We start from the raw sequence: 27,769 nt of genomic DNA on the forward strand, positions 1-27,769 counted from the left end.
AGAGGGTGGGCATGAGCTTGAGTTGGAGATCAAATTAACAGCGTATTTCGCGATCAGCAGCGCAATCAGACGATCCCACTTTGTTCCAACCTGCCGTGAGCATCTGGACTTATGGTAGAAACAAAGTACAGTACGTACAGTACGTACGTAGTGGTATAGTTACTGACTGGCTCCGGGTCCGGCCCGGTTCTCGGATTGCCAAGCAGATTGTTGTACTCGGTAGGTGTATTTCGACCAGACCAACAGCAACAACAATCTTAAGTGGGCCACTACTCGGGCGATCAACAAGTCATGGATGATGGACGTGATGGGAGGCTTTGCATCAAAGTCAATAAAATAATATTATTCTGCGCCAAAAAAAAAAGAAAGAGAAAAAAAACCAAATAAAAAGGGTAAGAAGTCTCATCCAGAATAAAAGCACCAATAGGATAAATCAAGACACTTTCCCCAAGGTAACATCACTTGAGCAAGCAGCAGCAGCAGCAACAGACCATGAACAGACAAAGACCACTGTTCAATTGTCGGGACTTCGCTTGAGCCATTCATTGACATGGTGAATGTCTCAAGATCGATATACCTACTGTCTTCGGCCGGAGATCCCGCCAAGAATTAGCTATTGAATCTGGACGACTCGTGAGGGTTTATTCTCCTTCTCTATGGGGAGTCGCTATCCCTTTACCAGATTGGGCCCAATGCAGGCCCATCTTCAGCATGCCGTAATATCTCGACGCTTTCTGTCATGAGTACTCCGTAGTCTACAGAGTATAATCTATTTATGAGTATGCTGACGGTTAGATTACTTTTTGCCTCTCTACTTGCGTTGCTTTGCCACTATGGCCAAAGGTTACATGTTCCATGCATATTCTACGCCTGCTCTAAAAGCAGGTCAGGCTGAGAAGCGTGTCGGTCAGTCGGTCGGTCGGTTGGCGAGGCACGGACTAAGGTAGGTAGGTAGGCATGGGCATGGGCATGGGCATTATTGGGGGCTAGCTGACCAGCGTCGGTTCATGCCATCCATTGTTTCTTATTACGTTACTTCATAGGTGGGTGGACTAGTCCTGTAGTGTCTAGGCTTTCCTTAAGCTTGAGCCTTGGAGTCCTTTGCTTTCCATATTATTATTATTATTATTAACATTCTTTTGTCGATTTGACACTATCGGCGGATATCCCGACTTCCGCATATTGAACCATCAGGACCGCCTAACAGTACCCGAGCCATAAACACAAGTAACACATACATACTTTCTATCTCCTTTTTTTTTTTTTTTTTTTTTACCTTCTTCCTCCCCGGTTCCCCTGACGTTTGTGACTTCGGCGTACCTCTAACCTGATTGGGATAAGCGGGTATTTGCCTAAAGCTGCATTTGCTTCCAGGCCGCTGATTCGCAGTGGATTGGAAAAATGATCCCACTAGTGGCAGGCCTAGCCTAGCGGTATTTGACCGAGACCAAGGAGACCCAGTTTCCGGTACATAGTGATACTTACCGGTATCGTACTGTGGTCGAGATAGTTACAAGTACGGAGTACCCGCAAGAGCTTTGAGGTCCCGCTTACATGAACATACCTCACAAGTAAGTTAGTAACTAACAACTGTACCGTGACTCCGTACTCCGTACCCAACTTTCTTCCTTTGGGGCACACCGAGGTACATTTCAATCTTCATCCCATCTCCCATTCCTCCCACCCATGTCGCGGAAGACCTTGGCTTGCAGAAACCTGCATTGCTCGGCTACTTGATATACTCTTCAGTCTTGCCATGGATGGTAAATGGTGTTAGGGGTCCCTTCCAGTATGATTTATGCTGCCTGGAGCACCCCTGATGATGTTCGAATGACCACACTAAAGAACAACAGCACCACCACTACCACCATCACAACCATCAAGACAACCACAATCATCAACCCCAATTCAGTTGATATATGGACCTCCTGACTCAGTCCACTCAGCGCAGATGAGGTGGGATTGACTTGACCCACATCTGGGAAAATCCGGAGGATTTGTCACGGTGGATTAATTACGCGATTATCTTAGTTATCTTACGGTAAGATAATGCCTCCCACCCTGGATTCTCGCCCACCACTGCGATAACATGACCCTCCTTCCATTCGATCACGTTTTCCCTCTCATAATGGAAACTAGGTATTCAGCCGGAGTCCACTGTCGTTGTGCTTGGGTTGGAAACAGAAACATCTGTCTTGCTTCAACAACTGACCATGCTCTCAAGCCAGTGAAACCATTAGGTCTCGGAAATGATACTCCACATCCTCCCCCGGGACCTTCTAAGACAAGCACGGCAATACGGTAGGAGAGCAAACCGGGCTAAAATCCTCGCAATCTCAAATCATGACTGATAGGCACCACCTTCTTCTCCCCCCCCGCAGTTGAGCCTCTCTCCGACCCCGGACGGGCTTGGCCTCGCTCGCTCGCGGATCGGCAAATCTTGGTCCGGTTAGCATCTGGGGACAAGGCCCTCCTCCATCAACGAGGCAGCTGGCGAATTCTGGATGTCGCCATTTTTGCCGACCTCGGTTAGCAGTTATCAGCTCGCCAAAAAGTGACTCTCTCCTGGTACTCCTGCTGCATCCGAGGCCTCCTCTGCTGACTTACGGCGCAACGCCAATTTGCCGGGGGAGAGGCCTCCGTGGGCAAGCGAAGTCGCAGGTTTGTCTGACGAGTTGACTCTGTCAGGCTCGCGAACGTTTACCTGATGGCACGATGCTCTTCCTCTAGGCGGGGGAAAACCAAGTCAAGCTTTGCGTCTGAGATGCAGGTCGGCTTAGCCAGAGTCCACTGGATGCGCTACCTACAAGATTGACAAGTGGAAAATTATTGTCCGCCTAGCTGCAGCTGCATGGCTGCGAGTTCTCCGCAATCAGGATCTATAGGCGGGGTCGAGTGCGGTGGTTATTATCCAGAGCGCGAGTTCCCTCGCATCTGCAGTGTGTATAAGAAACCGTAGAGACGGCGTTGGGCAGGCCCTGTTTACTTTTCCTACAGACAGCCTTTTACCTTGTGCAAGGACTTCCATTCGAGCCATAGCCATGCTCGCTCTCTGGCAGTGCCTGGCCCTCGCGGCCATCCCTACAGTATCAGCATTCCCCTCCGGTTCGTCTCAGAAGAAGGCGTTCGACTGGGACTCAACGAAATACCTGTTGGTGTTTCCCTGGGCAAGATGCATCCACTACCTCTGGCTGATACTCAAACCTCAGAATAGCGTTCGGTGATTCCTATACGTACGTGCAGGGCACTCACGGACACCAAAACTATAGCTTCATCGGGGATCTGCAGAACTTCGCATATGATGCTCAGACCCTGTTAACGGATAAGATCGTTCAGAACCAGGTTTGAAACCATGTTTCTCTGGCGCTTATCCCGCGGCTATGGCCCAGAAGTTCCATCTCAGTCACTGACCGAACGTCCTGGATGAGATGTAGACAGCAACGGCAGAAGGAGGCCCCAACTGGGTTGAATACCTCACCGGGTGCGGGGTAGAAGATGGAATCATCTCACCCATGGACTGCGAGAGACAACTCTGGGACTTCGCGTTCGCGGGATCTGATATCTCCGTTGCATAGTACGTAACTTACCTCCTTGTAGACGAAGCATAAGACTTGCGGGGAGCTAACACCCCCATCACCCCGACAGCACCCCCCTCCACCACAACTACACCGTCTCCCTCGTCAACCAGGTCACCCAATTCACGACCTACGGCCAGCCGGTCCTCTCGCGGCACATCTCCGCGCCGCAGACCCTTGTCGCCATCTGGATCGGGATCAACGACATCGGCGACAGCGCCAAATACGCCGTCGATTTCCCGGCCTTCTACGACACCCTCATCACCACCCTCTTCGCCTCCGTCCAGGAGATCTACGCCCAGGGCTATCGCTCCTACCTGTTCGTCAACCTGCCGCCCCTCGACCGCACCCCGGGCAACCAGGCCCTGAGCCAGCCCTACCCGAACGCCACGCAGGTCGCCTGGTACAACGACGCGCTGGCCCGGCACGCCGCCGCCTTCCACCGCAACCACACGGACACGGCCGTGCACCTGTTCGACGCGCACCGGACGCTCAGCGAGATCATGGACCACCCCGCGGCGTACGGCATCGTCAACACCACCAACTTCTGCCCCGGGTACGACCAGCCCGATATCGCGTGGAACTACCGGGCGTACGGGTGTCCGACCCCGCTGGAGGAGTACTTCTGGTTCAACTCGGGGCATCTGACGAGCAATGTGCATCGGATTCTTGCGGATGTGTTGGAGGGGGAGCTGAGGGGGTGGTCGAAGTGAGGTTGGTCTGTGGTTGAATGGAGGTGGGGTTGAGGGACTCATTGATGATCCGGTGGGAATACGTCAGTTTCAAACTATGCTTTGTACGCTTTAGTTCAGACTGGTGTAGGTGAGACTCCGTAGCATGATCCATCACAACAATCCCGGACCTGCATGCATTTAAGTTGGGTGTATACCACTGGTATCTGCTTGATACTCCTCGCATATGTCAGTCATCTGGGAAGTCAAATATGCCATCGCGTGAATATACTCTTCTTCCAGACTTTCACCGCATGTTGAGCATACATGCCTACACAGTAAATCTCGAGGGTTGTTTCGCCTTTTACTCTGTGACGTGTGATACCCCCGCGCAGATCTACAAAAGTATATAATCATACGAAGACCCTGCAGACCAGCCAGAGAACAACAACACACAAAGACACAAAGCCCACCACCCTATCAACCACCTCAATACCACAAAAAAAAAAAAAAATAAAAAAATAAAAACAAAACCACAACACCAACCGAACCAAAAGACAAGCCTATCCCCCAGACACCAAAACTCACACCAACCCCCCCAACAAAACCCCCAATACACCCCGGCACCAGAACCAACCTCACAATCAGATAAACAGTAACTCCGGACCCCGCAGATAACCACCAACCTTAGATCCCTCTTGACATCCAACACATTGACAAACCACCACAACCCCCCAGCACCATTGCTATTATTATGTCACCACCATAACAAAGCAAACCATGTTATCAAATTCCAACCCATTTCTCAACAACATCCGATATGGTGTAGTGGCTAACATCGCCGTCTCTCACACGGCAGCCGGGGGTTCGATTCCCCCTATCGGAGCTCATCTTTTTGTATTTTTTTTTTTAGCTGTAGCTTCCTCTTCTACACTTTATTCTGGATTTACTATTTGGCTGCTCTCTCACACAACATCCGATATGGTGTAGTTAGTGGCTAACATCGCCCCGCGATCTTCCATGCTACTACAGCCAGTACCTACCTTCCTTCCACCATAGATCAGAAAAAAAAAGCACCAGACATACAAGAGGCATTCATGCTAGTAAATAGAGCATAAGCAAAAAAAAAAAAAAAAAAAAACCTAAAAACAAAAAGGAATCCAGGGTCGAGGAGACGGATCTGATCATACTCCGGTAGGGGGAATCGAACCTCCGGCTGCCGTGTGAGAGACGGCGATGGGTTGGTAGCCAGCCAGTAGAAGAGAGGAGTTGGGGAGATAGTGCCGTTAAAAGTATGTCTTATGCACTCAGTGTAGTCTAATACCTGGAGCAAGCGAGGCAAGTGAATAACCCCCAATACGTCGCGATTGCGCTGTCGCCCAGATCAAATTACAATTGGATGACTGTCTACTCCGTAGACCGTGACAGTCGGTCACCGATTACTCCATACATTAGCTTCCAGTCCCGGTACCCAGGGCCAAGTATCACGGATGCACATGCTTGGTGGTTTGTTTGCAGCTGCTGCACCTCCCGCCGCTGCAACAGACCAGACCATATATAACATAACGTCTCTCGTATTCCCTTGCAGGCACTAATGCCGGTAGCCCAGCCGTGCGGCCGACTGGCGCATAAGCTGCATGATTGCCGCTGGATCCTATCACCGTCTCAATGAAGCTTTATCAGACATGGATCTATCCTGACACAAATAGTGTCGTTTCGGGATTAATTTCAGATAGGTACGTTTTCTCCAATTATCAGTATGCAAAGGAAAGAAGCTACACACTATCTAAATACCAGCTGTTGCATGTCAAGCCGGAGATACAGAACTTTTGTGATAGAACACACAGAAAACAGAAATTAACGCATACCCACAAACCGGGGTGTGACCGATGACCCCCGATCCCAAGGAACCAAGGTGTCTCCTATATGGTTAAAACACGCAACGTAAAGAGTCTATCGTGATATCGACGAACGCCGCCCGTACCGAATTACGAAAGGGAAAAAGCCGGATAATCATGCGCAGGCAAGGACGAAAGGGAAAGCAGGTCTACCAGTGTGAAAAGATACAAGCTCAGTGACTGAACTGGGCGTCAGGAACAGTTTACCAACGACGGGTGCCGCCGAGGGGAGCGGCGTTGGACGCGGTGTAGTTACCACCACGGCCACGGCCACGGCCACCCCAGCGACCGTGGCCACCGTGGTGACCGCCGCCGCCGCTGTAGCGAACCATCTCAGCAAGACGGGGATCGATCTGCTGCTTAGCCTCAGTGAGAATGGTAACCAAGTCACGAGCCTGCTTAGAGTCTGCAAAGAATGGGTCAGCGCAAGTACATCAAGGAGACAATTAGAGGCCAACTTACTTTCAGTGGTAAAGAAGGTGACAGCGGTTCCCTTGTTTCCGGCACGACCAGTACGACCAATGCGGTGAACGTAGTCCTCGGAGTTGTTGGGGTAGTCATAGTTCAGCACATGGGTGATGTCGCGAACATCTTTAAGAAAACATGTAACGTTAGCAAACAGAGCATTAGTCAAGCGAGCAACGTGGCCGAGGAGGTGCCCATTCTCAGTCGTGTGAGACTTGATGCATCACTCTCTCTTCTTTCGGGACTTTCATCGAAGATCCGTAGTGGACGAGTCCAAGGGGTGGCAAAATCGCGGTCCTAGAGCAACCTTGGAATGCAGCGTTCAATAGGTCGGTAGAGAAAGAACCCCAACTCTCTACCAACCGAGATCACAAGTTGTAGACGGGTGAATCAGAACAGAGATACTAGTAACATCTGCTACACTGCACTGTGAGTCCAAGGTTCTCCTGGCTTGAGAACCATTTCAGGAGACCCGACATAGCCTGGACGAGTCATTTAAACACCAACTTAGGGTGGAAGAGAGTCGAGCACCGTGCCATTGTCACACAACCTCAATCGGGTGGTGCCTTGTAGGCGACAAAGGAAGGGGAGGGGAGGGGGAGGGGGGGAGTTTGCAATATCATCATACCAATACCACGGGAAGCCACGTCGGTAGCCACCATGATTGGGCTCTTGCCCGTCTTGAATTCGTTCAAAACCCAATCTCTTTCTTGCTGTTGCTTGTCACCGTGAATGGCTGAAACACAAATGTTAGCTGATATTTCGAAAGGAAGAAGAGTCAAGAAAACTTACAGAGGGCGGGCCATCCGTCCTGGCGGAGGAAGCGGGTGATCTCGTCAGCGATGCGCTTGGTACCAGTGAAGATCAAGCACTTGTTGCCGCGGTTCTCCATGATCGTCTCAAGGTGCTTGATCATGCGGTCACGCTTCTCAAACTCGGAAACAACCTCGACGATCTGAGTGATACGGTGGTTGGCAGAGAGGTCCATGGAACCGATGTTGACCTGGATGTAGTCGTTGAGGAAGTCAGATGCAAGCTGACGGACCTCCTTGGGCCAAGTGGCGGACCACATGCAAGTCTGACGGTCAGGGCGAATCTGAGAGATGATCTTGCGGATCTGAGGCTCGAAACCCATGTCCAGCATGCGATCCGCCTCGTCCAGAACGAGATAAGTGACACGACGAAGGTTGGTGCGGCCAGCCTCGAGCATGTCAATCAGACGACCGGGAGTGGCAATGCAGACCTCAACACCACGGCTAAGGTCGCGGATCTGAGGGCCCTTGGGCACACCACCGTAGACACAGGTGTTGCGAATACGGGAGGACTTGCCGAACTTGGAGATTTCGGCCTGGATCTGAACCGCCAACTCACGGGTGGGGGCAAGGATGAGGACAATGGGTCCGTCACCAGGGGCGAGCAGAGGCTGGGCGTTGATGTGGACGATAGCGGGCAGACAATAGGTCAGGGTCTTTCCGGAACCAGTCTCGGCAATACCGACAACATCACGACCAGAGAGGGCCATAGGCCAACCCTGAGACTGAATGGCGGTGGGGCGATCGAAGCCCTGAGCCTTGACCTCGCTCAGGACGTACTGAGGGAAGCCAGCCTCGTCGAAGGTCTCAACGGGGCGAGGGACGTTCTTGCCCTGGACAGCCATCTCCTTGCTCTTGCGGAACTCGTCGACTTCGCGCTGGGAGCGAGCAGCAACATCGGGGTGCTCCTTGTAGAAGGACTTCTCGAACTTGGGAAGGGAGTCCATGTCTGGTAAATTCATATAAGTGACTGCAAAGGGACGGAAGTGGAACCAGCGAACTTACCCCATTCTTGCTTCTTCAAGCCAGCGCCGAGGTTGGACATTCTGTCACCACCACCAGCGCCTCCACGGCCACCACCGTAACCACCACCGCCATAGCCACCGCCGCCATAGCCACCACCACCACCTCCGTAGCCACCACCACCACCGCTGTAGCCGCCGCCATTACCGTAGCCACCACCGCCGCCGCGGGAGCTGCTGAGATGTTAACTACTGCTGACCTAGAAGGGAACAACACAAGGAATCCCAATAATGACATACCGGTAAGAATCACGCTGGTAGCCGCCGCCACCGCCGCCGCCGCCGTTGTAGGAAGACATGCTGAGGTTTTTGTTGTGTGAAGTTGAAGTTTTTAGAATTGGAAGGCAGAGTAAGCCAAACAAGGAAACGGTGAGAAAGAGAGAAACGACTGAAGATAAGATCAGACGATGCGACAAACCCTCTAGGAGACGAGAGGATATGACAAAAGAAGGTGATAAGGAGTAAGAGACAGATAGGAGGGAAAGAGAGATGAAAAAAGAGATGTGTTATAGGATGGGGGGAAAGAAGAATGAGGATGGGAGGAGGGAAGGAGGAGGAAGAAAAAGAAGAAAAGGAAGGCGACTTGGGGGGGAGGGAAAGGCGGGATCTTTCTATGGAAGAAAAAAAAGAGAAAGACTGGAGGCAAAACACCGCCTGATCAGGCATAGCGTAGAGGCAACTAACACCGCCTTTTTTTTTTTTTAACTGGCACTCTGACTAATTGGTCCATTGAGGCTGGGTACTTTTAGTGACTTTGAGTCCATTCATTTTCAATGGGTGAAACAGCCTCTTTGTTTGTAACTCCTTGTACACTTTTTCTGTACATAATGCACATGCTCATAAATAGTATCTCATCATTGATTATCCAAGTCGATCGTCATGCTTAGTAGTCCGGTTCTCAGCTATATACTCTACTCATACACAATCTTGAATATCTCTCCATTTCCAAAGCAATATTTACCATAGTCCGTCATCTCGAAACTGAAAGAGTGAATAGTCCCACTGCTAACAAGATTCGCCACCACCCAGACCCATGTCCCAGAATCTGATCTCCAACTCCGTCGCCCGCACGAAAATCTTAATCAATTCCTCCATCCGACTGGGCGAGACCTCTCGCATATGCTTTTCAAGCAATTCTAGAATTCGTCATGTTAGCGGGTCCCCCATCGCCCCCAGCTTTCGCCTCCTGCAGGGAAGGGAGATCCCCAAGGTGGTCTTGCTTACCGGACCCCAGACGCACTGCCTCGGTGTAGTCGTCGGCGACATAGTTCTCAACCCATTTCCAGTACCGGTTACCCTCCCGCACCGAATCTTTGTCCGTGTAGAGTCGTTGTGCGATAGCTCCGTAGCCGATCAAGCAAGGCGCAAGAGCCATCTGTAGGGCGAGCCAATCTCCCGACTGGCCAACGTCGAGGATATACCGACTATACGCAGTGCACGCTGCTCGTACGTAACAACAGTGTCCCCGTCAGCTATTCTGCACCGAGTAACGTATGGTTATGGTCGTCGGCGACGGAATGAGAATGGGTCACGCACCAATGGTTTCCGGAGTCTTCTCCATTTCCTCTTTGGTCAGTCCGAAGGAGGCACAGTAATCTAGGTGTAACGCTGTTTCGCGTTGGATATGTAGGACAATTTGCGCAGACTGTTCGCGTGAAATGGTCAGTATCTTGGCTGGTCGACCACCTGGTGACACCTCCACCCTCCACCCGAGTAGGATCGAAGCGCGCTTGTGTTTAAAAACATACCGCGGCGATTGATTCCATGCTCCCCGCCTTGTATGCAGCCAAAGCGTTGCTCCGTGCAAATTGAATCTGGTTCAGTTCGTCAGCACTGGATCTCGTCAAGGGAGAAAAGCTCGACATGTCATACCAAGTAAAGATAATCCTGAACGAGATATGATTTGAATCTCTCCAAAGGAAGTGTGCCATCGCCCAACTGCCGGACGAACTCATGCTCCGTAAACTTCTTCCAAGCCTCCTGAACGTCAGGACGACCCAGCGCATACTCTATAAAACGACCGCTGAATGACTCGTCAGCAACACATGCTCAACTCCTTCTCTCAGAAGTAAAAAAGGGCAAGTGACTCACGGTGCAAACGGCAGGCTATACAACGAGTGGAAGTGGTTGATCGGCCCACTCCCCTTGCCGATATCAAAGCTGGTCTTGATACCGGCTTCAACAAACCGAACAGCGCTCTGGACGGCCCGCTTCATGCCCTTACCGAGGGCGAGATTGGCCGCAATGGCCGAGGCCAGCGAACAGCCCGTGCCATGCGTGTTCTTCGAGATGAGGAAGTCCGTCTCGAACAAGGTGACTTCCTCGCCATCATACAGTACATCAACGACGATGCACGCATCCTCCTGATTTTGCGCGGTCTTATGATCTTTTGTGAGGGGCAAATGACCGCCCTTGAGCAAGACTCCCTTTGAGCCCAAGGAACAGATCTGCTTGGCCAGCTGTACCATTCCAGGGAGGTCAGTAGGCTCGGAAACATCAATTCCGGAGTCCTTGAGAAGTAGCAGAGCTTCTGGGATGTTCGGGGTGAGGATGGTGGTCAGGGGAAGCAATTTCGACCGCAGGACTTGTACAGCGGCCCCAGGGAGCAGTTGCGATCCACTTGTTGACACCATGACCTGTAGTCCCAGTATCAGACCGGTGAACATACACTGCATACTGGGGGAATGGAGATAGTTACCGGATCCAGCACCACCGCAGGAATCTGATGCGTGACCAGAGCCTCGGCAATCACATTAATTGTCTCCGCGGAGGAGAGCATTCCTTTCGCCAGTCAGCGCACGCACACGCATGATATAACCGGCGCGGCTTTCAATGAGCTGAAGCCAGAAAAGCCAATGGTGAGGAGGTGAGGAACAACGAACCCAATTTGACTACATCCGCACCGACATCTTCGAGGCCAGCATTGATCTGTTTCTTGACAAATTCAGGCGGAATGATAAAGATATCTTGCACTCCCAGAGTGTTCTGCGCTGTAAGACCGGTGGTTGCGGTCAGTGCATAGACGCCGTGAGCAGCCAGAACTCTCTGGTCCGCTTCTAGACCCCTGATGTCAGAATTGATTGCATTAGTTGACCAGGCCTTTGGAGAGAACCGTGCACAATTTGACGTACGCGCCACCCGAGCTGTCCGACCCCGCAATGACCAGAACTTTCTTAACCGACATGATAACAGTCGAGTAGCCCAGATTGGGATCGAGTTGCCCCGAATGATTGAGATAATTGATGGGGATGCAGATGTTTACACACCGAGCGAGTCAACCCGGCAATGGATGGCGGGAGTCACTGATCGGGGACCGGAGGAGAGGAGTGCGGGGCCCGGCTTTTGATAAGATAAAAAAATAAAAAAAAAATAAAAAAAAAGCACAAAAAAAAACAACAGCTCCGATTTCTCGACTATGCTTTTACTAACTACTTCCTACATGATACCCGTACATTAAAAATCCATAGATGCAAAATTGAATCCATGCCTATTCACCTCATCATGCCGTTGTTCCAAATCTGGTAATACCCGCTGTCCACATACTAAAACAGAAAAGTTGCTGATATGTACAAATGTAAATAGATCTATGAAAAACCAATCATGGCAACATGAAGCGGAACAGACTATCCATTTCAACCCATTGTCGTCCGCACTTCTTTAGATATGCGTCCACGACCCCTTTGACAGTTCCAAACCGGGTACGGTTGAACTCGACTAACGCTGCCACACTGTCCTTCTTCTCCGCGTTCCCCTCCTTCTCAGCCGCAGTTCGAGCCTTGTCGACATCCCAAAGTCCGGCAAAGTAGAGCAGCTGGTTGTACATCTGTTTTTCCGTGTACTCGTAGGACATGCGACCAAGACAACCTTCAGCGTGACCCTTGGGACCCAGGCAGCGGTGCCCGTATACACTGATCTGACGCGTCCGGTTACCGCAGGCCGTATCGTCGCAGACAAGCCAGCCCTCATAATATTTGGAAGTCTGGGCCCGGATCTGAGTTTCCAGCTGCGCAACGATGGTCAAAACCGAGAAAGGTTTCTGACAGGCTTGGTTGGGGCAGATAACGCCATTGGCTGTGCACATATGAACGGACCCGAGCAACCCTTCAAACACTGATTTCTCCTTGCAGGACCGACAGGTGAGGGTGAGTCGAGCTGCGCTTTCGAAACGCACCGAATCGGGAATTTGCGATTCCAGCGGGAAGATGTCAGCGTTCTGCTGGTTGCTTCCAGTAGAAGTGTTGATCTGATATTTGCGGACATCGAGGCCCAAACACTCCGCCAACCGAACAGCATCAGTACCGGGGATAGGAGCACATAGACGCTCAATAGGCGGGAAGATCTGCTTGAGCAAATAAAACTCGATGTCGGGCTTGAGTTCCGAGTCGGGCTTCATCACGTCCGGCAGTGTATACGAACGTTTGGCCGGCGGGAGGGATGCAGTTTCCGAATCCCCACTGGTCACGATGTAAGAGATAACGTCATTGGGACGAACTGTCTTTCCTCGAGCGAGCTCGCGCAGGGCGACCTGCACTGGAGGCATTGTCTCCTTGTTGGGGTATTCCTCAGGTCGCTTGGAGAGTTTCTAGGAGAAACGTTAGCATTCTTTGGTCTTTACTGTCCTCAAAGCCACACTCCATACCGTATAAATCACGTATTTCTGCACAGGGACAGTGAACTCTCGCATCTTGCCTGCAAGATCGCGCAGGTAGTCGTGGATCCGGTTAAGAACAAGTTCTTGGTCCTCGCCAGAGAGAACCTCATTCAACAGTTTCTGAGAAACTTCCTTCGACAGTGAGCAGTACTCACGTCTCTTCATGTCGAGACCCTTGACTTCCAGCTTGTCAACGTACTTGCCATCTACTTCTGTGATGTTGACGGCAGCGTACTTCTTCTTGGCATGCAAGAGGAGACGACGGAAGATGTTGTCGATATCGATCTCCAATAGTCGATAACGCTCATTCACCGACTTCTTGAATTCCTCACCGACCTTAATCGCATCGCTGATAGTGTCCATATTCGTGTTGATCATGACGGAGTCAGTATCACCATAGATGACACGGAGTTGTTTCGACTCCGCCAGCTCCTTGGTGCTTCTGAGAATCTCACGCCCCTTGAAGGTGGTAAGCATGGCCAAGGGACGAGCATAAAAGCGACTCTGCGTGTAACCCAAGCATCCGTACATAGAGTTGGCCGTCAGCTTGAAGGCCAACTGCTTAGTGTCCCAGAGAGCGAGCTGCTCAGGCGTCGCGCGTTTGTCTTTCATCAACTTCTTCACCTCACGTCGACGACCGACCAAAGTTGCGATTAGGCGGGGCAGGATACCCTGCTCTTGCTCTGACGACGGGACCTCGGGTACTTTCTCCTCCTTGTCATTCTCGGCCTAGATAGAGTTGTGAGTAGGCGTTCAGTGGTTGGTCGAGTTCATAAACTCACAGTTGCCGTCCGTTCCACGGTCGTGAAGCAGATATTATACTCCTGAATGATACTCGGGTACAGACTGTTGAAGTCCATGACTAGGACAAAGCGGTCGTAAAGGCCCTTCTCGGGTTCAAAAACCAGACCACCCTTATATTTGTCCTTCTTTTTCTTATCCGCCGAGTCGTCCTCGTCACCTTCCTGGAGTTTCTCTTCCGCTTTCAACAGCTTGGAAGAGTATTTATCAGGACAGATGTATTTGTTCCGGTGGAATTCGTGGAGGAGAATGTACTCGTTCCGCTCGGCGCGCGTACCGCTGAGCGTCCTTGCCCAGGAGTTACCAGCAATATTGGTGAGCACTTTGGTTAGAGGTAACATCTGCAGCTTCAAGACAAGAGCGGCGATGAAGTAAGTGTCTGCATCACAATGGTTCACAAAATTCATGAGACCATCTTTCGTGGTAGCCCAAGATTTCAAGGCTGCTTCGGTGTCTAGTTCTTGTCTCGTATTGCCCTGTCCCAAGTAGAGTTCGCACATCTCTGTCAGGCTCCAAGATTGACATTTCATCATCAGAGACTATCAAATGTCAGCACATATCCTTTTGTGACCGCTGTCACTGAAACTTACCTTGCCCATGTCATTAGCCACATCACACATCAATCGTCCTGCGATCAAATGCCTTTCAGCGAAGAAACCTCCACCCCTGTTGAAGTTCTTAGGCCAGTCTCCACGTTTCAGTCGCCCGAGGCGATGCCATCCTGGCGTCTTCTTTTCCTTGAGTCGGTTGAGAAGAACGCTGAGGTCGACTTCCTGGAGCTGGTGCCCCATGAGGACATCAGGATCCATCTTCTCGAACAGTGCCAGGAATTTACTGAGCAGAAACTGCTCGCTCCTTTCCAGCATGAATGTACCTCGTTGCTTCCGGGTTTCGGCTTCGAAGTGCATGGGGTAAGAGGTGCCCACCGGCCGCATAACCGTGAAAGTTTTGCAAGGCAGCTTCTCCGGGGGAGTAGTGTCCGTGAGAGAGACATTCTCGTAAACTCTGGCACTGGCCACCAGAATCTCTTGCTTGTTCTCCTTGACGTTGAGTTGCGTGCGGAACGAAAGACTCATTAATGTGAGAGGCGGTGCGTCCAGATTCTCGGAATCGGGCACCGGAGAGATGAGCGCAGGCTTCGACACCTGGCATTCAAACTTACACCAGGAGGCATTGTTGACAGCCGAGAAGTCTGCTTCTTCAATTTTCAGCCAACATGGACCCATAATGTTTTTCCAGAGCACAAATTGTTCGAACAAGGCCGTGTTAGTTCCGAAGACGTGGGAGAATGTCTCCCCCTTGACGTCCATGGGCAATGCAGGCTTATCATAAGGGTAGAGAAGCTTCAGATAATCCGTTTCTTTCGGAATGCCGGGCACCTCAAACGCATACTTGCGCGTGCACGGCTTGATCTTGTGCATTCCCACTCGCAACCTCGACATCATATCGTCTACTTCGCGATAGACATCTTCCATATCCACCTCTTCATCGGTCTCGCGCCCGTGCTTGTGACGGTTCTCGCGGGGAAGAAAGTATAATTTTCGGAGGATATTGTCGACTTTGACGAAGGCACTGGCATAGGAGCCTGTCTGTTTATTCTTCACCTTTCCGAACAAGCACAGGCTCCCGTTGACCTCAGTGAAATCCAACCAGAACATACGTAAGCTCCCATCCTCCTCAACAACGTCTTGTGGACGTAGTTTTCCGAAGGTTCGCATCTCAGAGTGGGCGGGGCTGCTGAGAACGTTCAGCTTGCTTCGGACGTCGTTCCAAGATGCATCAACGTCTGGTAGAGCCTTGACGGGAGAAGAGCTGGCGATCGAAGGATAAGACTCCTTCTTAAGCTTAGGCACTGGTCGGCTCCCAGCCATGTTGATACTTGCTGCCTTGGCTTCGTTCTGTCCAGTAGCTTGCGTGACTTCCATCAGGTCGGTGTCATCCTCGTCCGATTCTTCTACCTTGACCGCCACAGCCGTTGTCTTCCTCTCGATGGCCTTGCTGATAGGCGATGAAGGCATTGGGTCACTCATAGGAAAGTCCTCATCATCCATGTTGGGAAGCGGACCATCATCATAGTCGTCGTCCATGTTAGTATCCGACTGATCCTTTACCGGAGAAACCGGATCACTATTCTCATCCTTCTTGATATGCGCATCCTTTCGCGTTCTGTCCGAGAGCGGCGGGGACAGGATCCGGACTTTGCGTCGAGTCTCGGACTTGACGATATTTCGGGTTGGTAGGCGTTGCGGAACGACGTTGGTATCGACCTCTCCAAGGAGGTCAGCCATGAAGGCATCATCCTCTGCGGTAGCCACTGGCTAAAGTGGAAAAAATTGCAAGTTAGAACAAAGCCCAGTTTCTAGACCCTCTTCCTCCAACTTCCAAGCTATCACGTAACCTTAACCCGAGGGACAAAAAAAAGGAAAAAAGCTCACCTTGGGCTTCGGGGCGGACGGCGCAGCCCCGCTGTTGAAGTATTTCGAGATCCCGTTGTTGATTTTTTCCTTCCTCTGCTTCTCTTCTTCACGTTTCCGCTTGGCAGCCTTGCTCCGGGCAGGCAATTCATCGTCCTCGCTTTCACTGTCGTAGTCGGCGCCGCGCTCGTTCCACACTTCGCGACCGTCGTCCGCGTATCCTTCGCCGTTATCGTCGACCACGAAGTCGTCCTGATCGAGCCGATTGCGGATGATTTTCTTGTACCCTTCGTCATCGACCTCTTCGTAGACATCGCCCTGTTCCTCCACCTCATACGTGGAAAGGCGTTTCTTGCCCGCGGCGCGGAGAGCGCGCAGCTCTGCTAATTTGGCACGGGCAGACATGGCGACCCGACTGTCCTTGGTTCTTCTTATGAAGAGCTAGAGTCCATGAAATGCCGTTCACTTGGTCAAATCAAGTTCGAACAAGCCTTAGGATAACAATGGGGTCAGAAAGTGGGTTCTGAGGAAGGGAGGGGGGCTGAGAGTTCAATGCCAGCTGCTGTTGCTCCGACAGGAAATGCGGGAATCGCGCGGAGGCGGAGGCAGAGGCAGATTCAACGCGTTTCGGAAACGCGGTTGCGACGCGCAACCCACCAATCCCGTTAAAGTGGTTTTACACTGCCTATTATAGTAGGTGAACACCAACGCATCTGTATCTACGGAAAGGCATCTACATAATCCCAGATGCTTAAATCAAGAACTGACACAATTGATGAAAAATTATGTTGTCACCGTCAAGGATTCAATTAATTTGCTGCAGGACTAAGTTAACATTGACAATGTCATACATATAGCCCGTCCTCTGAACTCATGTCACTATCTTCCACTGCTATCTGTTAGCGTTATCCGACACAAATGGAGCCCCGATATTTACCTGGTACAATCCCGTAGTCAAAGGACCCGTCCAGATTCGCCTTCAGAGTTTCACTGATCAGGAGTTGCGCCTCCTCGGTCAGAGTACTATCTACTGCATTCAGGATTGACAGGTTGAAGCCTTTATTACCGGGCCCTAGCTGCGAGATAAAGTCAAGGATTCCATCAGCAGTGAACTTGCTGAAGGCGGGGATTACAAGACTCTCCAGCTTCGAGAGATGTGTGAATGCCTGAAAAACGGTATCGTCGAAAAAGTCGCCGCTTATCCAAAGCTTTTCCAGGCGGGGAAGCAACGCGGTCAAGGCCATGACATGATCTTGCGAAAAGCCGTCGGAAATGTCTTTCAGGTCCAGCTCACGTAACTTACTCAGCTGGCTCAGTGCCTGTACTAGGACCTCGTTGTCATGGTTGGAAAAGGAGGCTTCGCCGCTAAGGCAGAGAGTTCGCAGAGTCTGCTGGCAGGCAAGGGCTTCATGAAAGGCCTGGGCACCTGACATGTTATACCGAGACAACGAAAGACTAGTCAGGTTGAACCCATCGCTGGTCAATGTCTGTGATAACAGGAAGGGGTCATCGACAAATCGTCTCACTTCCAGCTGCCGCACTGATTTGCAGCTGCCGATCCACTCGGCAACTTGCGAGACAATCGTATAGAATCTCTCATCCCGCGGGGATGGAACCGAGTCGGTTAAAGTCAGGACCCTCAACGAGGGAAGGGCTGCTAAAGAGGGCAGTTGTGCAATGCCATCGATTGTGAGGCTCGTCAACTTCAATTCTGATAGCGATTGCCGGTGTGAGCCCAGACCCACAATGGAGCGAGGCCCAAGCTGGCTCATGCTAATCAGTTCAAAAGTTTCCAATGTGTTTGGCCTTAACTGGTCGAGAAACTGTTCGGATTCAGCTTCCGCGGTTGTGGGCGGACGGTCTCTCCTGCGCACTTGTCAGTACTGTAACCAGGGCGAATTTCAGTGGCATATTCGGGTCTATACCATGAATATATGGTGAGGTGCTTAAATTTTGGGCAGTTATGACGGAGCTGGGCACCAGTATGTTCGCTTAGAGCTTCGCCAGACCATACCGTTAGTGATTGCAGCAAGGGCAGTCCCCCTACCCATTCGGATAGTGTTTCAGGGGGGACTAGAAAGGCCATTAGCAAGACCCATAACATACACTGGCCACGCTTAGACGTTGGGCTTACCATTGAGCGACATCCCTCGTATAGAAGCCGTTTTCTTCACAATCGCTGTTTGGCGTTAGCTCTTCATCTCATATCTCATCGTCATATGGAGTCAAGAAGGGACAGACAGACCGGAACCAATCTTAAGCTTGACCGAGTCGGCACCGGGATCGGGGCCCTTGAACGACGACCGTAGCCGCTTGTTGCCTTTCGACTGGTAGTCGGAAGAAACAATCTCTGACAGTTCCGGGATGAAAAAGTCACTACAATCAGCCCGTCAGTATTTTGATCACCGATAGCTGGTATCTGGAGCATGTATTACTCCCGTATCTGCCCGCTGAAATTTGGATCTTTCAGCAGATCTCCCAGATCATCCAGATCTAGATAACGAAGATAGCTGTAGTAAGGCAGGTAGGTCTGACCCAAAGCCGATAAAACAATGGATCGCCATAAGGTTGCCCACTTCCGTACGGTGGGGTCGACCTCACGCCTCAAGGATGCATTAAATGTAAAGCGTCTGCGCGGGTTGAGAAATTGTTCATCCTCCGTCCCTCCACCCCGTACGGGTGACGCATGGCACACCCTGCAGGGAGTTTTAGCAAAAACGCACCTCATGGGGACGGAGAATGGAAAAGCAAAGGATGGGAAGCATACTTATACAACGCAGCTAGCGCGTGGGCGGTCATGTATTTCGAGGATATGGCGCATTGAAATAAGCTGTTGTGGTCTCGCTCATCTCCCAGGATATCGAAGATCATACAAAGTACGTCATCGGCTAAGGCGAATCCCATCTTCGCAGCGCAGAGCTCCCAATTCCTTAAGAATTCCCACTAACTAACCAAGACAGCTCAATAGGCGTATTATGCTTTGATAAGAAGTGCTTGGCCCTGAGTCCTCGCGCGGGAAGGGTTCTTTGAAGGTTGTCTTTTGAAGGAGAGATACTGTAGGGCCGCCAGTCCTTCCAGTAGATACGCGCTTATGTAATCTCGTGTCGTGTTTGCGGTCGACGTGCGGCGGGTTTGCATCAGCCATGGAGAACTTATCCAGGACCAAACAAAGACAATCCGTGATAAACTGCGTGATAAGAAATCGGAGGGTGTAGAGAAGGACACAAAAGTACTGCTCGTGATCCGCATTCTCCCCGCTCATTCTCGATAAAAAGCATACATGGCCTCCCTATCGTTCTCTCTCTCCCCGGAGGCGATCTATCAACTACACGATGCATTGATGTGCCTGGGTAGATTTGGCGACAATGTATCATTCGAAGCCGAATTCGATCTGGTACGTGATGCTCTATTTGTGTAGCTTGAAAGTCCTGAAGTGACTCACACAGATGAAATCAAGCTTCGTTTGAGCGTCTTGAACTCCACCAAGACAGCCTACGCCGCCTTCGCCTTTGATGCAGACAAGTTCTTCGAGTCCTACTCATTCGGGGTAGATAGACGCAACATGTCTGCAGGCGTTCAATCACATAAGTTCTGTTGCCAGGTGTTGATCAAAGTGGGTGGTCTTCGGATCAAATTAACCACCACCAAGGGGGGTTTCTCCAGCTAACATTGGAATAGGCCCTCGTGTCCGTCTTCAAAGGAAGAGCAAGTGGCCGCAACAAGGACACCTCGGTCGAACGATGCGAGTTCGAGCTGCAAGACAATCCCGATGAGACGGAATGCCGCCTCGTCATCAGACTGATATGCGGACTTGGTGATTAACCCTACCCTCTACCGCAAGCATATTTTGTTCCTCCCGCCAGGATGCTGACAACTCAGGCGTCATCAAACTCTACAAGCTCACGTACGAGCCCGTCTATGTTCAGCATGCAACATTCGACAGGTCCAGAGCGACGAATGAATGGAGCATCGAGCCCAAGTTTCTGAAAGAAGTCACCGACCACTTCGGTCCGTCGGCAGAGCAACTGGACATTTACTCCGAGCACGGCAAGACCGTTTTCACCAGCTTCACTACCAAAATCGCCGACGGAAAAGGTTTAGATCTCCCAACTAAAAGTCTGCTCGCCCATATATATGCTAACGAATACCTTCTATGCAGAGATCCTGCGACAACCAGTGCATACCTCCGTGGCCATCGACAAACGGGACTTTGAGTATTACCTGGCCGAGGACAATCGACACATTGCGATCAATCTGAAGGACTTCAAGGCTGTCCTTGCGCATGCTGATATTGTCCACGCCAGACTCACCGCCCGGTTCACCACTCCCTGCCGCCCGCTGCAATTCGCATACGAACTCGAGGGTGTCAAATCCGAGTTCACCTTAATGACGAGAGGTGAAGCCGTCGGGGACGATGGGCCAAGCTCGTCTCGAGCCGCCGCGCCACAGTTGTCTGCTCGACAGACCCCAGCTCCTGTGCAAGTGAGTCAGCAGAGGCCCACTGCTACCGACGCAAGTCGAATGCCGCCGCCGTCCTCGCGGAGTCGATCTCTCCGCCCTCTCACCGGAACGTCCGCTCGAGCTTCGCAGACCCCCGCAGAATCCCAGAGACCTCAACCGCCGGTCGAATTCGATAGTCTCTTCGTACCTGCGGATGATGACCGACAATGGGACGTGTCGAATGACGAGGAGGCTCCAGCCGAAGACGAGCTTGGCTGGGATGCCACGGGTGACAAAGTACGACTCCCAGCATTAACCGTCTTCCATTGGCAGCTGGTTACTGACTTGATAACAAAGGACACTTTCACCGCCAGCTTGAGGACACGGGTGCCCAACGAGGAGTCGGAGGCCGCCGAAATAGGCCAAGAGGAGGAGACGGGCATCCCGCCCACCCAGCGCATATCACAGGTAACTTTAGGTGCCCTGTCCACTTGAAAAATTGACGAGGAAACTAACACCGTCAGCTCCATGGCCTCGGTCTGTTCGATTAAGCAATCAAGCATCGCCGCGCCAGCTGTCAGCCACTTGACGGTTCCTCCAACCGCGTCGGGGTCAACATTAGGCGGTGATGATCCAGCTTGTTGCGCAACCAGCGCCAACGCCCACAATGTCGGACTCGCCATCTGGCAGGGGAATCCGTTTCCACTCCCCCTTGACATTGCCCTGCGCATCGGTATCGGGACCACAGTTCCCATGCTCGCCCCAACCACAGGCCACGACCGTGCGCTCATCCAACCGCGCAAGAAGATGCTCGCTCCCCGGCGCCAGATCCCTCACCACCTGGCCGTGCCCCAAGTCCCCGGTACTGGTCGATGATGGAATCTGTCCGCGATCATTCCTGCCCCAGGCCACCACCTCCCCATTGTTCAAATGTACATAGACGCCATGCCAACTGACCTCGATGGCCCGATAGCCTCCCGCGCGTAGTGCCATCTCCTGCACCTGGGACGCAGACACCCCCGAGCGAATCCCCCACTTATCATCCACCGCGCCCAGCACGGCGAACTCCCCCCTAGCAGGATCGCCCATGATCACCGTAAACTCCCGCCCACACGCCGCCCCGGTCGCCGGGAACCCCAACCCCTCCCACCCCTCAATCCTCCGGGGACTCCAGACCACCTTGTCAGGGATATTGGCCTCCCCCAACTGGCCCTTCCTCGCCGCGCCCCAACCCCACACGCTCCCATCGGAAAGCACCACCACCGTATGGCCCATCCCACTCGCAACCGCGCGCACCCTGACCCCGGGAGGCGGAAAATCCGGAATCGCGACGCCGCCCGCACTCGCGCGGAGACACCCCTTCCCCAATCCCAATTCCCCTTTCAATCCCGATCCCAACACAAGCACTCGATCCCTGCTCTCCTGTCCCCCCTTCTCCTCCTCCTTCTCTAAGCCAGAAGCGACCAAGACCGTCCCCTCCCACGTAGCAGCCACCCCCGTGAACGTATCATAGACCTGACCACCACCACCACCTGCACCTGCACCACCCGCACCAGCACCATCTCCCGAACCACCCCCCAAATCACCAGCAACAACAACCACCCTCCTAAACCGCATCACCATCTCCCCCTCCCCCTGGCCTCCATATTCCTTCGAAGATACCCCACACCGCCCATCCCCATTCCACCCCGCCGCAAAGACCCTGCCCCTCCGATCCGCCACCAAAGTATGATTGCCCCCGGCCACAATACGAACCACGTCGGCTCCCTGCGGCCCACTTCCTGCACATTCACCTTCACCATGGTCCTGGTCCTGGTGGTGATCCTGGTGGCGATCCTCCGCATCCTCCGCAACCTCGAAAACACATCTCGTCGGCACAGAGACATCCTCCGCATGCCCCAGCCCCAATTGGGCGGAGCCATTCGATCCGAACGCGAAGAGGGGCATAACCTTTTTCCAAACTCCGTGACGGTTCCCGAGATGGCTTGCCTTGCTCTAGCCAGGTAATGCAGCGACTTGACAGATCGAGAGGGTATACTGCCCACCCCGCGGGGGAAAAATACTCAGTCGGTATACAGCAATGTGGATGGATTGTGATGTGATCTTATCCCCCGTTCTTTCGGGAGCAGTCGCAAATCAAATTACTAGCTGCTGCCCCTGACGGAAAAAGAGATTAGATAAATTCGTGTCACGTATGAAAAGTAGCAAGCAAGGAAATACTATCATGGATGAATGGGATGAGAGAGGATAGACAGACCACACAGGTTTGGTTTGTTCTCTTTAGCGGTCAGAAGAGCACTCCTTTTTGATATCACAAGACAAGAGAATTAACCGAGGGTAAAGGACAGTGACTAGACTACCTAGGCACCAAAGATCAGATAATCTTGCAGGTGATAACGAGGGGGGGTGGAGAGGAAATTCGATGCAGGAATATTATTGTTACTGATAACGAAGCGATAAACAAGGTAGTGAATGTACCGCCTTTCCTTATCGCTTACCTCTTCCGAACTAGTGGGGGCAATTATCCGGCAGAATCCTGGTCGGCCGAAAACGGCAGAGTGGAAGACCGGCAATGACGACGTGCGAGAACGCCGTGGGGGCAAAGGACGATGTAACTTGCCCTCCGATGAAACTGTAAAATTTCCAAGTCTAGGGTAGCGATGTGGAGACGAAGGATACTACGAGGCCATATGTAAAGAAAAGAAAGTCAGGATGAAAAGTATGTATTTCCCAGCATTGGGGAGGATGCAATATTAATCAGCTTCTATATACTTAAAAGTAGGTATTTATGTACCTGGGTATTGGGAGGAGGTGTACAGCCACAACAAGAACCAAGCAAAACCACTCGCTCGAAAAACAAAGATTGTGAAACAGCAAGAAAGGAAGAGTCAAAGGCATCATCAACCCGGATTGGGGTATGCCACATGCAATGCATCACGCCGATGGTCTTTTCAAAGTGCTAGAAAGGGAATCATTCAACATATCCTAATGGTTGGTCTTCTCATTGAAGGACTCTTCCGAGTCATCCTGCGCAGCCGGAGGGAGAGCGAAGTTATCCGCCCTCGTGGCCGGCTTGTCCATTCCGCGGAACATAGGGCTGGTGCGGTGGAAGTAGGAGTGGACGTGGCCTTCCAGAAGAGACTCGTCGGTGTCCTGCAGGTAGTCTTCGCCCTTGGTAGTCTCATCCATCTTGCGAGCCATGGCAGACTCCCATTCAGCGCGGAACTCCTCGACCTTCTGCTTGTAGTCAAGCTCGGCGTTGTAGTTCTTTCCAACGCCGCGCAGACGCTCCCAGACAGACAAGTGCTTGGAGTGGATAGCAGGACCGTGGTAGTCCTGCTCACGGCCTTCACGGATGTACTGCCAACGACGCTCCTGCTCCTTCAGATCCAGACCAGTGGTGTCGGGAAGGAAGAGCCAGGTGAGAACCATGCCGGCCAGACCCCACCAGGGCACAAAATAGAACTTGGTGCGGGTGCCGATGTAATTGTACAGCACCGAGGCCAACAGGGCACCGAGTTTGCCGCAAGCAGCGGAGATACCGTGAGCCGAGGCGCGGATAGGAGTAGGGAATACTTCGGCGGCAACCAAGAAAGTGATCGAGTTGGGGCCGAATTGGTTGAAGAAGGAACTCAGAAAGTACATAGCCTGGAAAGCGTGGATGTTCTCCGGCTGGATGTAGTGATCGTAGTGGAAGGCGGGAACGACGAACATAACAAAGCACATCAGGAAACCGATCATCTGCATCCACTTGCGGCCGTAGAGTTTGTTGTCCACGAAGAAAGAGGCGCAGTAGTATCCAGCCAACGAGACACCGACATTGCACAAGCTCCACAACCATGTAGGCATAATGGATTTGTTATGGGGGCTCAAAACTTCGATGAACTCGGAGCTGAAAAGCTTGTTACCGTAGAAGAAAACATCATTGCAGAACCAACCGCCGGTGGTGGCCAGAAGACGAGGCCCGAAGTACTTGAGAGTGAGCTTGAGAGAATTGACATCATAGCCAGTGACAGAGGCCTTCTTCTTAGCGGCGTCCAGCTGCTTACTAGCAGACTTCATGTGGTAGGCACGGTAGTAGACCAGCCACAGGGTTCCGACGGCGGGAATGGCGAAGGAGATACGGTAGGTCCACTGAGCGGCAACGGCGGAGTAGGGAGGGCTACCGCTTCCATGGTGGAAGATCAGTAGCAAGATGATCAAGATAGCCTGGTTGAAGAACTGACCCCAACCTTGCATCAAGAAAGCGCTGGTGACCTTACGACCACGGTGGAGACGATCCTCCTTGGTCGAAACCTTTCCGGAGCCGACGGCATTCTCCATACCGCTGGTGGCAGTCATGGGATATTCACCACCGACACCAACACCGTAGACGAACAGAGACCAGGCGTAGCAAATGATCCAGCCATTCTCGTTCACACCCCAAGCTGCGATAAGCATGATCAGACCGAGAAGCATTATTGTAGCATCCTGAATTAAACCCCAGCGGCGACCGACCCTAAATCATGTGGTCAGCGATACTCCGTCCGAACAGATTCAAATTGAAGACCATACCAGTCACCTAGAATACCGACCAAGATCTGACCGACAATGATACCGAGAATCTCGAGGTAGTCGATGGCGTAGATCCATTGCTTGTCGCAAGTCTCGTATTCTTTCCAGCAGGACTTGAAGGAATTCTGGAAGAGGGGCTTGATGTTTCCGATAGAGAAGAGCACGTAACTGGATAGGCGCAAAAAAGCAATGTGAGCAAAACTGGTGGCACCTTCGGGAATAGTCGTTGGAGGGGGTGGACCTACCCTTCGAGACCAAGACCAGCACCAGGCAGGACCATATTCCGGAAATAATAAGAGACAGGAGAAAGAGGATCCTCCTTGATCATGGCCCAGATTCCACGAAGCTCACGCTTGGATTCCTGGGCATCGTAGGAGCCAACGAACTTGACTCTCTTGACTAGGGGCAGATCGGCCCAATAGGTACCATCGGGCGTATAGCTGTCATCGGGACGAATGAGCTGATCGAAGGCACCCTTTTCGTGGAGATCCATGTCCTCGAGGGGATTATGGGTGCCAGTCATGTCGGGGCCATGAGGGGCCTGAGCACCGAGAGTTGCCATCTTGTCGGACGATGTGGAATGATAATCGACTTGGCTGTCGCAACAAGACTCGGACAAGAAGAAGAGGCGCTCTTAGAAAGGTCTCCTAAAGAGGAGAGAAGGGGAAAACGGGCGCGTTGACCGTGATGGAGGCGTCACACACGATGCAGGCCAAGTTGTTGGACAGCGGCCGGCCATCAATCTTATATTCCGAAAATCTCTGGGCTGGGCGGACCAGCAACAGCCCACCGTCACGCCCCAGGCACATGTGCAAATGGTGGGACGTGATAAGCCAGACGCCGGTCTTGGGGGGGAGGGAGGGGGGGAGTGTGTGTGTGTGTGTGTGTGGTTCATGGGTCGACGGGGGAAATTCTGGGTAGCCCGTAGTCTGGTAGGTAGTGCGAGATCCAACTGTAGTGGCGGGCGGGTGGGGAAGTAAGAATTAGTTTTAGCGGAGTGGATCCCAAGGAAAAAAGAAGGGTTCCACTGCGCTGCAAGTCGTTAGTCGACTTAGACTAGGATGCAGGAAGGCGGACTCTCGCCAGCCCCAGTGCCTAGGCCCTAGACCCAGTTAAGGATATTGAATAGGTAATTGAATACTGGAGCCACTTTCTCTCTTTCCTCTCGGCCTTTGTGTCGCGGCTTTTCGACCGGAGAGACCGGAGCGGGTGAAAGTTCCCATGAGAGAAGAAGAGGTTCAGGACGGGGCGGTCGTCGGTCATCGGTACCTAGTAAGTACTGCAGTGGTGGCAGTAGTAGGTAGGAGAGGTTTCCAATCCAGCTTGCCGTTCCCGGGCAGAGTTTCTTCCTCCGAGAATCAATTGCACCCACCACACCCGCATCCACCCGGATGAATTGGAAAAACCCATCTATCCGAATATTGTTATGACTTTCGTCGGGTGGCATGAGAATCAAAATGAAAATCTATTATCCCTCCAAAGGACGAATTCCAGAGGATCCAGTCAAACTAGGATTATGGATTAATGAATAATTCTCAGGAATAATAATAATGCCTGGTGGTAGACGGTGATTGTGGCGGAAGTCAGTTGAGGTTGAGCCCGCCGAGGAACAGACGAAGGACCAACCTTGGTGCGGAAAGGCGGGCGTGAGGGGCGTTTCCCACTGCAGAACTTCCGCCGCCGGCCAATCAACAGCGCACGTGGGGGCAGAATCGCCTTCGATCGACATTGACCGCCTTCTAGAATCACCCGCCCGGATTTACCTCGGTCCAATGAAATGTTGGCAACCGCAACCCCACTACGAAAGCTGCAGAGGTGCACGCCTGGCCGGCCCCGAAGTCACCATGAATTGCTGGCAAATGGTGGTGGTGGCATCATCCTCCGTTTTTTTGACTGTTGAAAATTTCCGGGGGAGATAACAAAAAGACGGGGGATCTATTGGATCTGGATCTAAGAATAATCACGACGCTGCAAAAAAGACCGACCTGCATCAATTGGACCAATCTGGCTGGCTCACTTAGTTGTTCCCAGATGGGAAAGAGAGAGCGTGCGCTGCGTGCGCTGTCAAGTGAGATCTTCAAGTATATGAGAAAGTTGGAATTGAGCGGCAAGAGGGCTCCGCTCGATCTTCAGTGTGTTACACAATGCTGTTCATCATGATGTTCAATGGTTGATTTATCTCGATTCCATTAGATTTTACAGCTGAATGATGCACATCTCGATAATATGAGTATGTTTTTTTTCCTGCGTTGTCCTTCGTCCTTACGTTCCTTCGGTCCTCGTCCACCTGACACTGACAGCCGGGCCACGACAGCCATGGACTTTTTTTGGAATAAGACATGGCTCATTGGAACACGCGCACATAGCTAGTTTGACCCGGGCTGAAACTCGTGGTCGAAGTCTAAGCTTGTGCCGATGCATACGTAGTTGCATATACAATTGAACAAGTGAACAAGTGAACATGGT

General features: G+C 52.0%; 7 protein-coding genes and 1 non-coding gene across 8 annotated transcripts; 3 read left to right on the top strand and 5 right to left on the bottom strand.

The window, feature by feature from the left end:
* Positions 1-3,041: 3,041 nt before the first annotated feature.
* Positions 3,042-4,288, top strand: BO66DRAFT_434722 (SGNH/GDSL hydrolase family protein; the record flags this gene model as incomplete). The annotated part of the gene is made up of 4 exons (XM_025650793.1): positions 3,042-3,151; positions 3,210-3,342; positions 3,435-3,574; positions 3,646-4,288. 4 exons carry the CDS (start codon positions 3,042-3,044, stop codon positions 4,286-4,288), a joined length of 1,026 nt encoding a protein of 341 aa, XP_025508174.1.
* A 772-nt stretch (positions 4,289-5,060) lies between these two features.
* Positions 5,061-5,132, top strand: BO66DRAFT_t36. The gene has a single exon. It is a non-coding gene; the product is annotated as a tRNA-Glu (tRNA).
* A 1,903-nt stretch (positions 5,133-7,035) lies between these two features.
* On the bottom strand, positions 7,036-8,837 carry BO66DRAFT_147452 (DEAD-box ATP-dependent RNA helicase DBP2). Its single transcript, XM_025642117.1, has 4 exons — positions 8,684-8,837; positions 8,427-8,617; positions 7,402-8,370; positions 7,036-7,345 (listed from the first exon to the last, which is right to left on the bottom strand). Exons 1-4 carry the CDS (start codon positions 8,740-8,742, stop codon positions 7,161-7,163), a joined length of 1,404 nt encoding a protein of 467 aa, XP_025508175.1. The 5' UTR covers positions 8,743-8,837; the 3' UTR covers positions 7,036-7,160.
* Positions 8,838-9,301: 464 nt separating this feature from the next.
* On the bottom strand, positions 9,302-16,841 carry BO66DRAFT_417590 (DNA-directed DNA polymerase alpha catalytic subunit POL1). Its single transcript, XM_025649689.1, has 14 exons — positions 16,331-16,841; positions 14,486-16,213; positions 13,877-14,434; positions 13,083-13,823; positions 12,146-13,025; positions 11,575-11,611; positions 11,326-11,507; positions 11,142-11,224; positions 10,535-11,079; positions 10,316-10,466; positions 10,192-10,257; positions 9,980-10,088; positions 9,668-9,883; positions 9,302-9,579 (listed from the first exon to the last, which is right to left on the bottom strand). The coding sequence occupies exons 1-14, from the start codon at positions 16,712-16,714 to the stop codon at positions 9,449-9,451; spliced, it is 5,811 nt and encodes a 1,936-aa protein (XP_025508176.1). The 5' UTR covers positions 16,715-16,841; the 3' UTR covers positions 9,302-9,448.
* Positions 16,842-17,128: 287 nt separating this feature from the next.
* Positions 17,129-19,338, bottom strand: BO66DRAFT_468188 (uncharacterized protein). The gene is made up of 7 exons (XM_025652632.1): positions 19,077-19,338; positions 18,745-19,005; positions 18,555-18,685; positions 18,444-18,488; positions 18,235-18,382; positions 17,247-18,175; positions 17,129-17,198 (listed from the first exon to the last, which is right to left on the bottom strand). The coding sequence occupies exons 1-7, from the start codon at positions 19,211-19,213 to the stop codon at positions 17,155-17,157; spliced, it is 1,695 nt and encodes a 564-aa protein (XP_025508177.1). The 5' UTR covers positions 19,214-19,338; the 3' UTR covers positions 17,129-17,154.
* A 251-nt stretch (positions 19,339-19,589) lies between these two features.
* Positions 19,590-21,702, top strand: BO66DRAFT_341300 (putative DNA repair protein rad9; the record flags this gene model as incomplete). Its single annotated transcript, XM_025644431.1, has 7 exons — positions 19,590-19,703; positions 19,767-19,922; positions 19,988-20,123; positions 20,189-20,404; positions 20,469-21,085; positions 21,158-21,217; positions 21,274-21,702. 7 exons carry the CDS (start codon positions 19,590-19,592, stop codon positions 21,298-21,300), a joined length of 1,326 nt encoding a protein of 441 aa, XP_025508178.1. The 3' UTR covers positions 21,301-21,702.
* Positions 21,230-23,150, bottom strand: BO66DRAFT_341303 (RCC1 domain-containing protein). The gene is made up of 4 exons (XM_025644432.1): positions 23,007-23,150; positions 22,604-22,906; positions 22,346-22,555; positions 21,230-22,264 (listed from the first exon to the last, which is right to left on the bottom strand). The coding sequence occupies exons 2-4, from the start codon at positions 22,694-22,696 to the stop codon at positions 21,368-21,370; spliced, it is 1,200 nt and encodes a 399-aa protein (XP_025508179.1). The 5' UTR covers positions 22,697-22,906; positions 23,007-23,150; the 3' UTR covers positions 21,230-21,367.
* Positions 23,151-23,456: 306 nt separating this feature from the next.
* BO66DRAFT_388417 (putative MFS phosphate transporter) lies at positions 23,457-26,152 on the bottom strand. The gene is made up of 3 exons (XM_025646550.1): positions 25,549-26,152; positions 25,304-25,471; positions 23,457-25,247 (listed from the first exon to the last, which is right to left on the bottom strand). Exons 1-3 carry the CDS (start codon positions 25,863-25,865, stop codon positions 23,735-23,737), a joined length of 1,998 nt encoding a protein of 665 aa, XP_025508180.1. The 5' UTR covers positions 25,866-26,152; the 3' UTR covers positions 23,457-23,734.
* Positions 26,153-27,769: the final 1,617 nt, after the last annotated feature.

This window comes from Aspergillus aculeatinus (assembly GCF_003184765.1).
Source record: "Aspergillus aculeatinus CBS 121060 unplaced genomic scaffold BO66scaffold_4, whole genome shotgun sequence".
Taxonomy (NCBI): Eukaryota; Fungi; Ascomycota; class Eurotiomycetes; order Eurotiales; family Aspergillaceae; genus Aspergillus; species Aspergillus aculeatinus.

What these genes read in the sequence shown, in the direction of transcription:
- BO66DRAFT_147452 (XM_025642117.1), bottom strand. Translation starts at nt 8,742, where the DNA reads ATGTCTTCCTACAACGGCGGCGGCGGCGGTGGCGGCGGCTACCAGCGT. An exon ending in TACCAGCGTGATTCTTACCG is followed by an intron (nt 8,618 to 8,683) that starts GTATGTCATTAT and finishes ACATCTCAGCAG; the next exon opens with CTCCCGCGGCGGCGGTGGTG. An exon ending in CTTGAAGAAGCAAGAATGGG is followed by an intron (nt 8,371 to 8,426) that starts GTAAGTTCGCTG and finishes TGAATTTACCAG; the next exon opens with ACATGGACTCCCTTCCCAAG.
- BO66DRAFT_417590 (XM_025649689.1), bottom strand. Translation starts at nt 16,714, where the DNA reads ATGTCTGCCCGTGCCAAATTAGCAGAGCTGCGCGCTCTCCGCGCCGCG. An exon ending in CCGTGGAACGGACGGCAACT is followed by an intron (nt 13,824 to 13,876) that starts GTGAGTTTATGA and finishes AACTCTATCTAG; the next exon opens with GCCGAGAATGACAAGGAGGA. An exon ending in AGCGTTAGTCGAGTTCAACC is followed by an intron (nt 11,612 to 12,145) that starts GTACCCGGTTTG and finishes CGGTTAAGAAAG; the next exon opens with TTCTGGTCATTGCGGGGTCG.
- BO66DRAFT_468188 (XM_025652632.1), bottom strand. Translation starts at nt 19,213, where the DNA reads ATGGGATTCGCCTTAGCCGATGACGTACTTTGTATGATCTTCGATATC. An exon ending in ACGAGGGATGTCGCTCAATG is followed by an intron (nt 18,383 to 18,443) that starts GTAAGCCCAACG and finishes TGGCCTTTCTAG; the next exon opens with TCCCCCCTGAAACACTATCC. An exon ending in TGACTACGGGATTGTACCAG is followed by an intron (nt 17,199 to 17,246) that starts GTAAATATCGGG and finishes AACAGATAGCAG; the next exon opens with TGGAAGATAGTGACATGAGT.
- BO66DRAFT_341303 (XM_025644432.1), bottom strand. Translation starts at nt 22,696, where the DNA reads ATGCCCCTCTTCGCGTTCGGATCGAATGGCTCCGCCCAATTGGGGCTG. An exon ending in CGACGAGATGTGTTTTCGAG is followed by an intron (nt 22,556 to 22,603) that starts GTTGCGGAGGAT and finishes CACCAGGACCAG; the next exon opens with GACCATGGTGAAGGTGAATG. An exon ending in TGCGGTTTAGGAGGGTGGTT is followed by an intron (nt 22,265 to 22,345) that starts GTTGTTGCTGGT and finishes GGTGGTGGTCAG; the next exon opens with GTCTATGATACGTTCACGGG.
- BO66DRAFT_388417 (XM_025646550.1), bottom strand. Translation starts at nt 25,865, where the DNA reads ATGGCAACTCTCGGTGCTCAGGCCCCTCATGGCCCCGACATGACTGGC. An exon ending in GCTGGTCTTGGTCTCGAAGG is followed by an intron (nt 25,472 to 25,548) that starts GTAGGTCCACCC and finishes GCGCCTATCCAG; the next exon opens with TTACGTGCTCTTCTCTATCG. An exon ending in GTCGGTATTCTAGGTGACTG is followed by an intron (nt 25,248 to 25,303) that starts GTATGGTCTTCA and finishes CACATGATTTAG; the next exon opens with GGTCGGTCGCCGCTGGGGTT.